This window comes from Rhincodon typus, chromosome 4, assembly GCF_021869965.1.
Source record: "Rhincodon typus isolate 14 chromosome 4, sRhiTyp1.1, whole genome shotgun sequence".
Taxonomy (NCBI): Eukaryota; Metazoa; Chordata; class Chondrichthyes; order Orectolobiformes; family Rhincodontidae; genus Rhincodon; species Rhincodon typus.
This window is the reverse complement of record NC_063335.1, coordinates 60,945,754-60,958,826: the sequence shown is the minus strand read 5'-3', so window position 1 is coordinate 60,958,826 and position 13,073 is coordinate 60,945,754. Positions and strand designations below refer to the sequence as shown.

Here is a 13,073-nt window from a genome sequence, read left to right as displayed (position 1 = left end):
TATACATCACATTGACTATTCTGGATGATGAATTCTAAGCACACATGAAAGATATGAACTAAAGGCAGAGACAAGAAGAACAATCTTTGAATTTTGGAAAGTTTTCACGTCTTACACCCTCTTAATATGGAGGAGCACCTCAGATTTAAAAAAAAAGTTTAAAGTTTAACAGGTACGATGTCGAATAATTCTACATCTTATGCTTTCTTTAGAAAAAAAGACTACATATTTCTGAATTTCTGTCATCAAAAAACTACAATTTACTGCAGACCCCAGTTTCATAGAAGATCTCTTCACGTGAATTGATATAACTATACGCTCAGCTGAATTTTATTTAAAAATTTTGTTCATAGGATGTGACACACTGGCTAGGCCAGCATTGACTGTTCATCCCCAGTTGGAGACAGGGCTGGTGATTTGCCTTTGTAATACACTATTGTCCTCGGAGCATAGGGACAACAAAAATACCATCAGGAAGGGAGTTCTTTCACTGTTACTAGACCAAAATCCAGGAACTGTGATAGATCTTCAAGTCAGGATGGTGTGGCTTGGAGAATTTGCAGGTGGCAGCCCTGTCGTGTACCTATTGATCTTGACCTTCTAGGTGATCGTGATTGTGGGTTTGCAAGTTACTAATCGAGGAGCCTGGTGAGTACTGCAATGCATCATGTAGATGGTATACATTGCTGCCACCATGCCAATCAAGGACAAACGGCTTTGTCCTAGGTGGTGTCAAGCTTTTGAAGTGTTGTTGGAGTTACGCTCATTCTTGCAAGTGGAGCATTAGGTGGTCGACACCCAATAATGTCACAAAACTTTATAGCTACATACAGAAACAGAAATTTAAAGCTGCTCATTTAAAATTTACTAATTTTAATCAAGATATATAATTAGTATTTTAAAAACATTAGTTTTGCAAAATTAACTGGGATCAAAACCTTGGATCCAAATCCATTATCAATTTATGTCATAGGGCGGCACGGTGGCTCAGTGGCTAGCACTGTTGCCTCACAGCCCCAAGGACCGGGGTTCGATTCCACCCTCGGGCGACTGTCCGTGTGGGGTTTGCACGTTATTCCCTTGTCTGCGTGGGTTTCCTCCGGGTGCTCTGCTTTCCTACCACAGTCCAAAGATGTGCAGGCTTGGTAGATTGGTCAGGCTAAATTGCCCGTGGTTTTCAGAGATGTGTAGATTAGGTGCGTTATAGGGGGATGGGTCTGGGTGGGATGCTCTGTGGGTTGGTGTGGACTTGTTGGGCCAAAGGGCCTGTTTCCACACTGGAGGGATTCCATGATCTACATACAGAACATGATTGATATAATTTGGACTTTTTTGTTTCTAATAACAGCACAACAATGGAACAAAGAGTTGGTTTGCGATGCTTAACCAAAAAGAAACAAACAGACACTTAAAAACACAAAACTAAAACAAAAAAAAAACAAACTAAATCAAATGCATCAGTTTTACTAATATTCGTTCTGTGGTGTGGGCTACATTAGAGAACTTTCATAAATATTATACTTCTGTCCAAGGCAACAAGAATTTTTTAAAAAATAATACAATATGAAAATAAAGCACCAACTGGAATTCAGATTCAAAACAACCTATTAAAATCTATGCTACATTTTGATTAGTTAATTACTACTTGCATTGCTCTAAAATTATTAAAACTTGTAGTTAATTCCCAGACTACGCATCATCACTACTATCTCAGAACAAGGTATATTACTTATCAGTGACAAGATTACAAAAACAGAATTACAATCCAATTAAATTTCTGAAACTAAAATAACTTCAACTATACAATTATGTTTATAAAAGCATATCAACTTAAAGCAAAATAATTATGCACTCAATGCTTTCACCTAGAATTTCACTTACAGGTTCCTCTTCTGATGAATGCTTCTACAATATTTGGAAAATATATCAATTGGCTCACAAACACTTTCTAAACCACACAAATCTAGTCTAGAACAGAAAGATAATTAATGTGGTTTAATACAACAGTGAGCATTCCAAGGAGAAAACAAATACAGGCAATAATTTCCAGCACAATAAAAGGTAGCTGTAAATAACAATATATTCTGAAGTTCTCGTCATGTTTCACAACAGCATTCTAAACAAACTAAAAATACTATGGAAACTTTAAAATTATTTCAAAAGGTACGCCTCAAATCTTTTGAGGATGGAAACCTTATCCCTGTAACTTTTTGGTTTTTTAAAACAATTTAATTTAAAAAGAACACAACCAGATGCAGCGTGGAAAAAAACAAACATTTTACCAATAATATTAAACCACAATGTCTGATCATCCTATTTATCAATCCATAACTTCAGTAATTTAAAATGCAGATTTTAAAATTTTAGACAAGTTATTTTATACAACACAATACCATTTCTAAAATACTATTAAACACGAAATCATTCACACTCAATTTACAGGAAGCAATGAGTCACTCTCGAAATAATAGGAGTGTGCAATTTGAAGAGATAACAAATATTTTTCTTTTATATTCTTATGCCTCGACAATGTAACAGCAATTGTGAGAAAAGTCGATCAAGTATAAAACAATTCAAATTCTTGAATTTGTTTTTAGGTAAACGGTATCCCAGATTAATAAGAATTCTATTTTTGTATTAGACAGTGTCATAATGGAGTGCATAAAGACAGGTAAAATGAAAACTCAGTGAAGAATTCAGCAGCATTAAAAAATTTACATTGAATAACAATTTCCAACTTTGGAACAAAAAGCCCTGAATTTGTAAAGAATTTCTTAAGATTTTCTGATGTAGATACTACAGCGTTGACTGAATTGCTAATCAGTTTCTTACAGACGTAAGATAGCTTGGCGTTTAGAAACCTACATCACAATTCTGAGAAGTGACATATCTATTGAGTGTGTTATGAGCTTCACATTTTATACACTGCAACTACTATGTAAAATTAGTTCAGCATTTTTAAACCCAAGGAACTCACGCAGTTAAATTTTAATGTCCCATCTGATAGAATTTTAGATTTGATTATGTTCATGGATTTCACTAAGGAAAAGAAAGATATTCACTTCTAATTCTGCCTTCCCAAATTACTCAAGTAATTTTCTCAGTCTCTCAATAACTATTTTCAAATTGTACCTCACATCAATTCTAGTCAAAATAGTTTGAAGTGAATTTGGGGTTGGAAAAGGACTGACTGACAATAAAGACAGTGCAGAACTCTTACAAGTATTGGCTCAGACAAACGTGTAAGTTCTGAAGTATCAAAATGTAATTACTGAAGTAAATTATTGCTAAGTGATCATTAAAATCATAAATTTTAATAACAAATATCAAACTGGTTACATTCACACTTGAGTCACTTCTTAAAGGCATAAAGTGATGCAAGAAATTTTGTGTTCATGTGTGGATTTTTATGAAGTCCTCAGCAATTCACAAGCCTAGAAATTATGAAAGTAATAAACTAAACTATATTTCAAGGATAACTTTGTTTCTTAGTTGAAAGGTCTTAAGAATGCAATAGATTTCTGAAATATATTTTCAGGTTTTAAATAATTGTGGCTATAATTCTATGGTAAGAAATTTATAAATACAAATTTAATAATTAATTTAAAACAAACATCATTCCAGATGGTGTTCTTTTCTGAGAATCCGAGTCTGTTTTGACAATTTAGATATCAGTATTTATTAGATATATTTAGATTACAGATAAAAATATGAGCCAAAACCATTCAGGTTTTTTTTGAAGAACTAGCACAGAACATGAAGCCACAAAGAAACAATGTTTATACAATTTTAGAAATACATTTTATTTCAGTACCATTGATATTTATTGTTGTTTCAAATTTGTTTGAAACACCTTCCAGATGGTCGAGGGTGTTGCTTTAATAATGAAATATAAACTAAAGCAGTGTCAATATGTTTAGTGTCACAAGCATTCTTTGTTAAACCGAAATACAAGATGATTAATCCTTTAACAGTATTGAAGACAATAGTTGAAAGCATTATGCCATATGATAAACAACACAGCTATAAACATAGCAATTCTACCTCATCTATGTACAAATACATGCTCAATGCATCTGTTGCAATGTTTCCTATGTAATTCAAGAGACAGAAAGAGTTAGAAAATTTACAGCACAGAAACAGGCCATTCAACCAAATACATTTATCCTGCCATTATGCTCCATGTAAATGTGTGCTTAACTTATTTCATCTCATCTTATCAACAGTCTTCCTTATGCACGTAGCAAATTGAAACACTTCTTCGCTATTTGCCTCATACATTCCACAAATGACAAGTAAATAAGTAAGTATCTCCTCTAGTCCTTACTGTATTTATGAGTGCCAGTCTAATACTTACAATCCCTACAAGAGTTTTTGATTATCCAGTGGAAACATTTTCTCTACATCTACCCTTTCAGGTCCCTTCATATTTTTAAAGATCTCCATTATTGGTCACCTCAATTTTTTTTTTAAACCTGGTCATTAGAATATCTCAGCTCATATACCAACAAAATTTTCGTAGCTTAGTTTTACACTTCCTCCAGTGCTGCTAGATATCTTTTGTAATATGGAATCAAGAAATGCCAAAAAGTACAGTCCAACCAAACATCTACACTTATCTCACCTACTTTTGAATTCTATTCCTCCAGAAATGAATGCAAGGACTTTATCTGCACCAAAATGAGTTTGGTAACTTGATTTGCTACTTTTAAATGATTTGCTAATCTGTATCCAAGGATCCCACCGCAACCCCTTAAGGCTGCTGTTTTCTCAGGAGCAGGTCCCTTCCTCATTCCTCCTGGCAAAACGCACAACTGCATTTAACTAAATTGAAGTTTCTTTGTCAATAACCTACCCGTTCTGCAAGTTTAAGACAGAACTCACGAATAGTCTTTATTCGCGTACGAACATTTGTGAAAAAACACACTTGTCAAGATGATCCAAAATAATAACGCGTTAACACTTCAGAAATGTCACCCTGTTCCATGGTTATGCATCGACAAACAATCCAAAAGCCCAAGGTGAAGCATATCCAGTTGTGCACTTAATATTAAATTTGAAAGTTTTCAACGAAGTCCCATCCTGCACGTTACCATACCAATGACTACGCAAGGAACAGCAAAAGCAGTTTTCCTATGATGCTGGACGTACTGCACGTCCACATAACTAATTAGAATTTTAATCACAATACAACAAGACAACCAAAAATCATAAAGTGAAGTTGTTTAGATGGCAGTGTTAAAAATACTGTCCTAAAAAAGTAGTATTTGCTTTTCAGCTTCAGTCACTTTCATTAACAAACTTTTTCGTAAACTAGCACACACCCCTATTAACATGTTAGAGGTGCCGCACATCTTCACAAGTACAGCTAAAACACATGCGTCAGCGATTTCGAAACAAAAAAAAGCCGGAAAAATCATGATTTGACAGAATAAACATTGCATCTTCTTTTCAGGAAGAAGCACTAATCAATCAGCCTGATCTGAAAATATTTGCTAACCTATTGACGTATGGATATTTTCGAGAACCACTTCTAATGCTCTTTCGAATATTCTCAAAGTTAATCTTGCACTTATCATTAAAAGCGATTCTAAGATACTGAGCAATTAAATAGCGGGAAAGAAACGTCGCTGTACTCAAATGTAATCTTCCATTTCAAACATTTGTGTGAAATCGAAGTTATGCATTATCGGTTTAAACGAAATATTCATCGCGTTTTTCTCAAAAAAATATTATTTAAAAGTAGCTGCCGGTAATGCTTACACATCATTTCACAAGTCTTGTTTATATTAACACTCCACTAAATATTTAAGAGATCTATATTCGAGTTATCACTGAGAACTCGTTAAAGCCACAGAATAAGAGAAAACAAAATGGTTTGTGATATTTTCTGTCCTTTTTGATAATATTTAAGAAAGTCTTAATGACTAACAACAAACAATAAAAAGTAATATCCAATTCCTACAACTTATCCACCCTCCCCCTCCTCAACACAAGAACTGCATGTTTGTCTAAAGCTACTCACTTCACCCAATCGTCCAAAGATCAAAGAGGCAATTTTAAGTTTTATTACTTTTCATGTAGCACTCTCGAGCCTCTTCAAAAGCGGCCGGACCTCAAAACCTGGTTAAAATTAGTTTTGGATGAACAGGCAACTGAATTTTTGTTTGCTTGTTTCTTCCAAAGCATATCCGAAACAAAACAAATGTCGGGGGTGGGGGGGAACGAGAGTGCTTTTAACGTGGAACATTCTGTGAAAAAAATTCATTAAAAATCTTTTAAAATTCTTTCTGGTCTCGTTGCAGGTTGGACAGAAGACGTTGCTCCAAGTTTGTCGTTCCCTCTTCAATGCTGTCGTTAAACATAAAACAACATACAAAAGAGACCCAAATCCGTAACAGAGCTCAAGTAATAAAGTGAATAAAGTGGTCAAACTCCCCAATGCTATAAGGCGGCGGTAAGTTGATTTATCCTCAACCTTGACGATGAGTTGGGATCGGTTTTGGAGAAGTTGTTTCCTCTTTTTTCTACTGCCGTTGCCCTCCGTCTCTCTCAGACTCTGAGGTACAAACGGGGGCACAACTTTTTTTTAATCCCCTCTCTCACAACATGATTTAAATAACCCTGATAAACTATGTCAAAAAGGAAATAACACCGGACAAAATTCAACAAGAACTTACCACGGGACTTTCAACATCACTTTTCCGCATTTTTTTCCGGCTTTAAACAATTATTCGATTTTTTAAAAATTTTTTTCTCATATTTTTGTTTCACCGCAGGCCTAAAAATTGTTTGCTTTAGCCTCCTTCCAGCGGCCATTGTATACGCGCTGCGCCTCCACCTACCTTAATGGCGGACATCCCGCCCCCATCCCCCTATCCCATTGGATGAAGTGCGCAGACGGCGGGGACTAGGCGGGCAGTGCGTGAATAAATCCCAAATCTATTGGTTATTATAGCTATCTATCAATGTCAATCGTAGGTTTCCGTCATCAAGTTAGGTTCTATTTGTCTTAAAGTGCGCGCGCGCCTGTCTATGACGTTGTTCGTTGATGTGTTCTGGTGGAGAAGGTAAGGTTGAAGTGAGAAGGAGGGTAGGAGGAGACAGGAAAGAGAAAAGAGGGAGGTGGAAGAGAAGACAAGACGGTGTGCAGAAGAGGTATATCTAGATAGATAGAGGCTATGGGAGTGGGGCAGAAGGGAAAGAAATGAGTACGAGTACGAGGGGAGGAATTTTGGACATATACAAACAGACAAGAAGTTAGAGAAACTTTTTTTGTTTAATGTGATGGGGTAGTGCATTGAATTAATTTAACAAACAGTTCAACTTGTGGTAACCTGTAATAAGTACATCTTTCTTTTCCTTGTTGGCCTTTACTGGTTTCTAGTGCCTCCAATTTAAAACCTTCAGCTCCTTATTTAAACCGCATTATAGCCATACTGATCACAATTTTCACCTACTAATCTATATCTGTACCTTCCATCTGTCTTTCTACTCTTCCAAACAGATTCTTATTGCGTACCTCCATCCCCTGCACTGGCAGTTATGCCATATTGTGAAATTCTTTTCCTAAACTACTTTGCTTCACTTTCCTCTTGAGACTCCCCATTAAAACCCAACATCTTTGGACAAACTTTCAGTTATCTCTTGTACAGGGCTCTGAATTATTTTGAAGAATTAAATGTATGTAGTTGTTTGCAATATCTCATGTTGTTAACCCCCATTTGATTAGCATGGATCAAGACACTGGACCACTCTCTCACTAATCTTACCCATTTTCAAAATTAATTCTGGTAACTTGGATATTTTATTTCATGTGTCTGTAGCAAAGGCAAAATTCATGAAGTTAACCCATTAATGTTAAGTTTTCTTAGCATGATATATTTTGTTGAGTAGAGTACGTTCTATATTTTTGAATATGCTGCAAAGAAATATTGATGACGCCTCTTGCACTCGTCAGTGTTAATGTCTTTGTATTGCTTTTTTTAAATTCCTTTTTGTCATTCAGTCTTTTTAATGTATTTGTTTTGATGATATTTTTGTTCGGAAGTGCAAAGCACAGTTGTGATGTGGCAGTCTCCCATTGCACATCATTACGTACGGCTCACTCATTTAACAGTCTTAAGATTTGATTTGTTTTAGTTTACTGGCCCAATATGTAGAGATCTTGTTTAAACATACACAGAATTGAAGTATTTTTAAATGTACTGTACTTTTATGACCTTTTTATAAACTTTAAATGAAATTAACCAGTTTCTACATGCCAGATGAAACTGCCACATTGTTTGTAAGATTGGATAAAATTATAAATTTTGTTGTCAGGTACTGTAAAAGCATAACTCAGAATGCCGGGAAATGTACGAAAATTAAGAGATGAAGACACTAATCCTTGTCTTGAGGTAGGAGTATTGTTAAACGCCAACTGTTTATTTTTAACTATGTTTGTTAACTGATGTGACAAATGCTCCATTTTTATTTAAAGGAAACAGATGCCTCCAGGAAGTGTCTAGAAGCAAACAGTTATAACAAAGATATGTGCACCGACTATTTTCTGAGGTATAAAACGTGTAGGAAGTTCTGGGTAAGTGTGACTGAAGATTTGACTGGTAGATTTTATCAGAAGACAGATTTTTGAGAAAGAAAATCAGCCAGAAAGTTGGCTGGATTCACTGATATTACATAACCCAGCCTGGATTTTCTAATTGAGGTAAACTATCCATTCCATCTTCAGTGCAAATGTAGGTGGAAAGTTCTTCAGCCTTCTTGTAACACTACCATTTCCAGAATCTTCTGTTGGAGGTGATGCAGAGCTTGAAATGTACTGGCACAATAAACCTCACTTTTTCTGAACTATGAATTTTGTTTAACTTATCAATAACCATTGACCAACAACACCACTATGGTAAATTTTATTGCATAGCTCAGTTAATGTAGTACTACTTTGACAAGTTTTGCAGAAATAATTATTTATTTTGAAACAATTTTTTTTTCTTTTTGAAGAACAACATAATGATTCAAAGACGAAGAAATGGTATTAGCCCTGACATGCCAACTGCAAAGGATAGAAAAGAAATTCTGGAAGAATGCATAAAAAAGCCCTATTGATGTTTTTGATTCTGAGAAAACAATCAATGTGAACAAATCCACTTGAATAATTTCAATGTGCAATTTTAATCTAAAAGTTTTTATTAATGAATGCAAGTGTAACACTTGACTTTTGCAATGAAAGAGCTCAAGGATATCTTAATGTCTATCTACAATTTTCAGATAATGAATACCTAAAAGCAGTCTTAAATTGTGATGGGGAATAAAAGGAATTATTGGAACAAAGTTTTTTTAATAAATAGGTACATTTATAGGAGGATTACTGTCTTTAATTTGTTATATTGACCTTTTGTAGAGTACCAGGGAGGATGGCTGAAACTAGGAATTCTATTTTAGATTGAGATATATTGTGTGTTAACCTGCCACTATTAATTCACATGTTAATAAATGCCCCATCACCAACTTATAAAATTAGACAGTGTTAATGGGAAACAACACTGCTTGGAGGAGCAGTGAACATCTACAGAGGTAGAATGAAACAAATATCAGATGCTGCACTACAACATTCTATCTCGCTTCACTAAAAACCTCCTTCAGTATAATATTTAGGCCCAGGCCTATCAACGTATAGAATGTGCAGGGAAGGTCCTGAGGTTAACTTGTCCATACTTCATTCATTTGCAGATGGCTTAGTGTTCACTTTAGTAATTGTTATCACCCATGTTTGGATCATATACTTATCGCTTCTGGATTTCACAGTGAGCAACAAAGTGAGGATACTTGTCACTGACCTTGAAGAAAGTTGCCCATTAAAGAGCTAGCACCCTGTATAAGTTTTATCTAATTTTAGTTATGTTTTTGTGTCAGCATATGGGGATCACTGGTGTTTGTTGTCTTTCAGCAGTCAATCATGCTTTAAAAAATTTTTTTAAACTTTGACATTTTTGCTGTGAAAGTTGGCAGTTAATATGCTAAATTATATCTGGGGCAAGAGATTGTTCTTTGGTAGTTATGAATTTAATATGTTAAAACTCAATTCCACCTTATTCAATAAAAGTACACTTGAGGCTTGGTTAAATTAGAGAAATGGCATAAAAATAAAATTTCACATTTAAATGATTGCTAAGGAAAGAGCATACCTAATGAAACAGTAGGAAATCAGTGACAGCACCTTTGGCTTTTGGTATTTAATTACACAGCGCAGACACCAGAATTTGTTACCCAATTATAATGAGTACAACTCTTGGCAGTTTTACCATGGGTCCAAATGTTGCATTGTAACAATGTCTTGTAATTTTAGATAGGCCTAACAATTGTATGCTACAAAAATATTCTTCCACCATAACTTTGTCCTGCCTTTTAATCTACCTACCAGTTCACTTTAGCTATTTCTGCCTTCATACTGTCATAGTTGCTGTCTGGTTTAAAACACTAATAGGAGACTTAGTCTTCTCTTTCAAACTGAAAGTAAAATTGTCACATTGTGATCACTGTCACTTGGATGCTCCTTTACTACAAGTATTGATTAATCTTGTCTGATAGCACATTACCAAGGCAGCAGGCTATCTTAGATTTAGTAGGCTCTGGAATGTACTGATCTAAGAAATTGCCCCAGAAGATGTTCATGAAATAAATTTCCAAGCTGCCTTTACCAATCCGATTTCCTTTCTTCCCCACCTCACCAATCCATGACTGATTGATTACTTAAGTACACACCTTACATGTCCCATTTATTTCTTCTTGTCTGGTTTGTCCAAAAGTGTAACTACTGGTGGGGGGTTATAAATTAGTCCACAAGTGACTTCTTACCAGTGTTATTTATTATATATACCCAAACTGATTCTACAGCTTGATCCTTGATCAGTTACTCACTAGTCAATCAATGTATAGCTTTCACTGGATGCCAATATTCACTTTCACTTAACTCCAAAAATATATCTTATGTATAAAGTTAATAAAAGTTCATTACAAACCATTTCCATGTGAACAATACAGAATTTACAACAAATTTCAACTTGTCGTAGAGATGTGCAGCACGGAAAGGGACCCTTTGGTCCAACACGTCCATGCTGACAATTATCCTAAATAAATCTAATCCCATTTGCCAGCATTTGGCCCATATCTTTCTAATCCCTTTCTATTCCTATACCTATCCATTTGCCTTTTAAGTGTTGTAATCGCACCTGCCTCCACCACTTCCTCTGGCAGTTAATTCCATACATGTGCCACCCTCTGCATGAAAAAAGTTGCCTCCCAGGTCCCTTTTAAATCTTTCCTGTCTCACCTTAAACCTAGGCCATCTAGTTTTGGTCTCCCCTACCTTGCGGAAAATACCTTGGCTATTCACCCTATCCATGACCCTCATGATTTTATAAAATCCTACTAGGTCACCCTTCAGCCTCTGACGCTCCAGAGAAAATAGCCCCAACCTATTCTGCCTCTCCCTATAGCGTGAACCCTCCATTCCTGCCTATATCCTTGTAAATTTTTTCTGAACTCTTTCAAGTTTCACAACATCTTTCCTATAGCAGGGAGACCAGAATTGAACGCAGTATTCCAAAAATGGCTTAACCAACATCCTGTACAGATGCAACATGTTCTCCCAACTCCTACACTCAATGCACTGACTAATAAAGGCAAGCATACCAAATGCCTTCTTCACTACCTTGTGTGCCTGTGACTTCAGTTTCAAGGGCCTATGAACCTGCACACCAGTGTTCAGCAACACTCCTTAGGACCTTACCATTAAGTGTATACATTCTGTCCTGATTTGCCCAACCAAAAGGTAGCACCTTACATTTATCTGGATTAAACACTGCCACTCCTTGGTGCAACAGCCCATCTGTTCAAAGTCCTGTTGTACTCTGGAGGTAATCTTTGCTGTTCACTACACCAGCAATTTTGGTCTCATCTACAAACTTACTAAGCATACCTACTGTATTCACTTCCAAGTCATTTATGTAAATGACAAAAAGCAACAGCAATTCTTGTGGCACACCGCTGGTCACAGGCTTCCAGCCTGAAAAGCAACCATCCACCACACTCTGTCTCCTACCTTCGAGGCCGTTTTGTATCCAAATGGCTGATTCTCCCTGTATTCCACATGATCTAACCTTGCTCCACAAAGCACAAAGTTTAGATGTTCTGAAATAACTGTCATCATCTTAATACTTAGAAGGTAAGGCATGCAGCCCAAAAGTTAAGAAAATTTCCAATAAAAATTTTAGAAAGGGCAACAGAAATAAACTTATCTATCTGCTGTATTTTATTCTGAGTTGCATTAGTATAATTTCAATACTTTTTTCCCCCCCTCAACTCATTCATGGGATGAGGGTATCACTGGCTAAACCAGCAGTTATTTCCCATTCCTAATGACCAGAGGGCAGTTTAGAGTCAACTACATTGCTGTCGATCTGGAGTCTCATGTAGGCTAAACTGTGTAAGGATGGCAGTTTCCTTTCCTAAAGGGCATTTATGATTCAGATGAGTTATCTCAAACAAACTTCCTAACCTCTGACCTGCACTTGTAGCCAGGAAGGAAGCTATCCAGGTTAACCCTGTGAAAAATATTCAATCTGGTTAGCATCGTTGGATTCCTACCTGGGCCAAGGTTTCAGCCTCTTCACAGGCATTGCTGCTCCCAGCCTCTGAGCTGGGGTGAACTGGCCTCAATGCAGTATTTTGGATTTTGGGAATCTTGCCCCAGCTTCTGAAGATAAAGCTGTTATCCTTTCTCATCAGAAGAGTAGCAATCTGTTTACAGACTAGGAATTCTATGATAAAACTGCAAATTGGCATTCTATGACAAAAGAAGTGGAGTGACCTATTGTTATTTGTCTAAGACATGGCCTTTTCATTTTGCTGTTAAAATTTAGAAACATAGAAGATAGGTGCAGGAGGAGGTCTTTTGACCCATTGTACCCGCTCTGCCTTTATTATGATCATGGCTGATCATCGCATTCAATACTCTGATCCTGCCCTCCCCCATATCCCATGATCCCATTAGCCACAAGAACTATGTCTACTTA

The 13,073-nt window shown here is 36.1% G+C and overlaps 1 protein-coding gene and 1 long non-coding RNA gene across 3 annotated transcripts in view; one reads left to right on the top strand and one right to left on the bottom strand.

Moving 5' to 3' along the window:
* Positions 1–6,846, bottom strand: part of LOC125483034 — a 43,219-nt gene extending 36,373 nt beyond the window's left edge. Inside the window, exon 1 of the long non-coding RNA XR_007262034.1 lies at positions 6,681–6,846. This is a non-coding gene — a long non-coding RNA (uncharacterized LOC125483034). The remainder of the gene's footprint in view (positions 1–6,680) is intronic.
* A 140-nt stretch (positions 6,847–6,986) lies between these two features.
* On the top strand, positions 6,987–9,884 carry chchd7 (coiled-coil-helix-coiled-coil-helix domain containing 7). Of its 2 annotated transcripts, none has more exons than XM_020520584.2 (4): positions 6,987–7,070; positions 8,323–8,399; positions 8,483–8,581; positions 9,001–9,884. In XM_020520584.2, exons 2-4 carry the CDS (start codon positions 8,346–8,348, stop codon positions 9,103–9,105), a joined length of 258 nt encoding a protein of 85 aa, XP_020376173.1. In that variant the 5' UTR covers positions 6,987–7,070; positions 8,323–8,345; the 3' UTR covers positions 9,106–9,884. The 2 variants fall into 2 exon arrangements, with proteins under 2 accessions (XP_020376173.1, XP_048452361.1); XM_048596404.1 differs by having other exon boundaries at positions 7,044–7,158.
* The last annotated feature ends 3,189 nt before the right edge of the window (positions 9,885–13,073 follow it).

Excerpts from the sequence above, each read along its gene's own strand:
- chchd7 (XM_020520584.2), top strand. The coding sequence starts at position 8,346 with ATGCCGGGAAATGTACGAAAATTAAGAGATGAAGACACTAATCCTTGT. Across the intron at positions 8,400-8,482 it reads ACACTAATCCTTGTCTTGAG|GAAACAGATGCCTCCAGGAA; the intron begins GTAGGAGTATTG and ends TTTTATTTAAAG. Across the intron at positions 8,582-9,000 it reads AAACGTGTAGGAAGTTCTGG|AACAACATAATGATTCAAAG; the intron begins GTAAGTGTGACT and ends TTCTTTTTGAAG.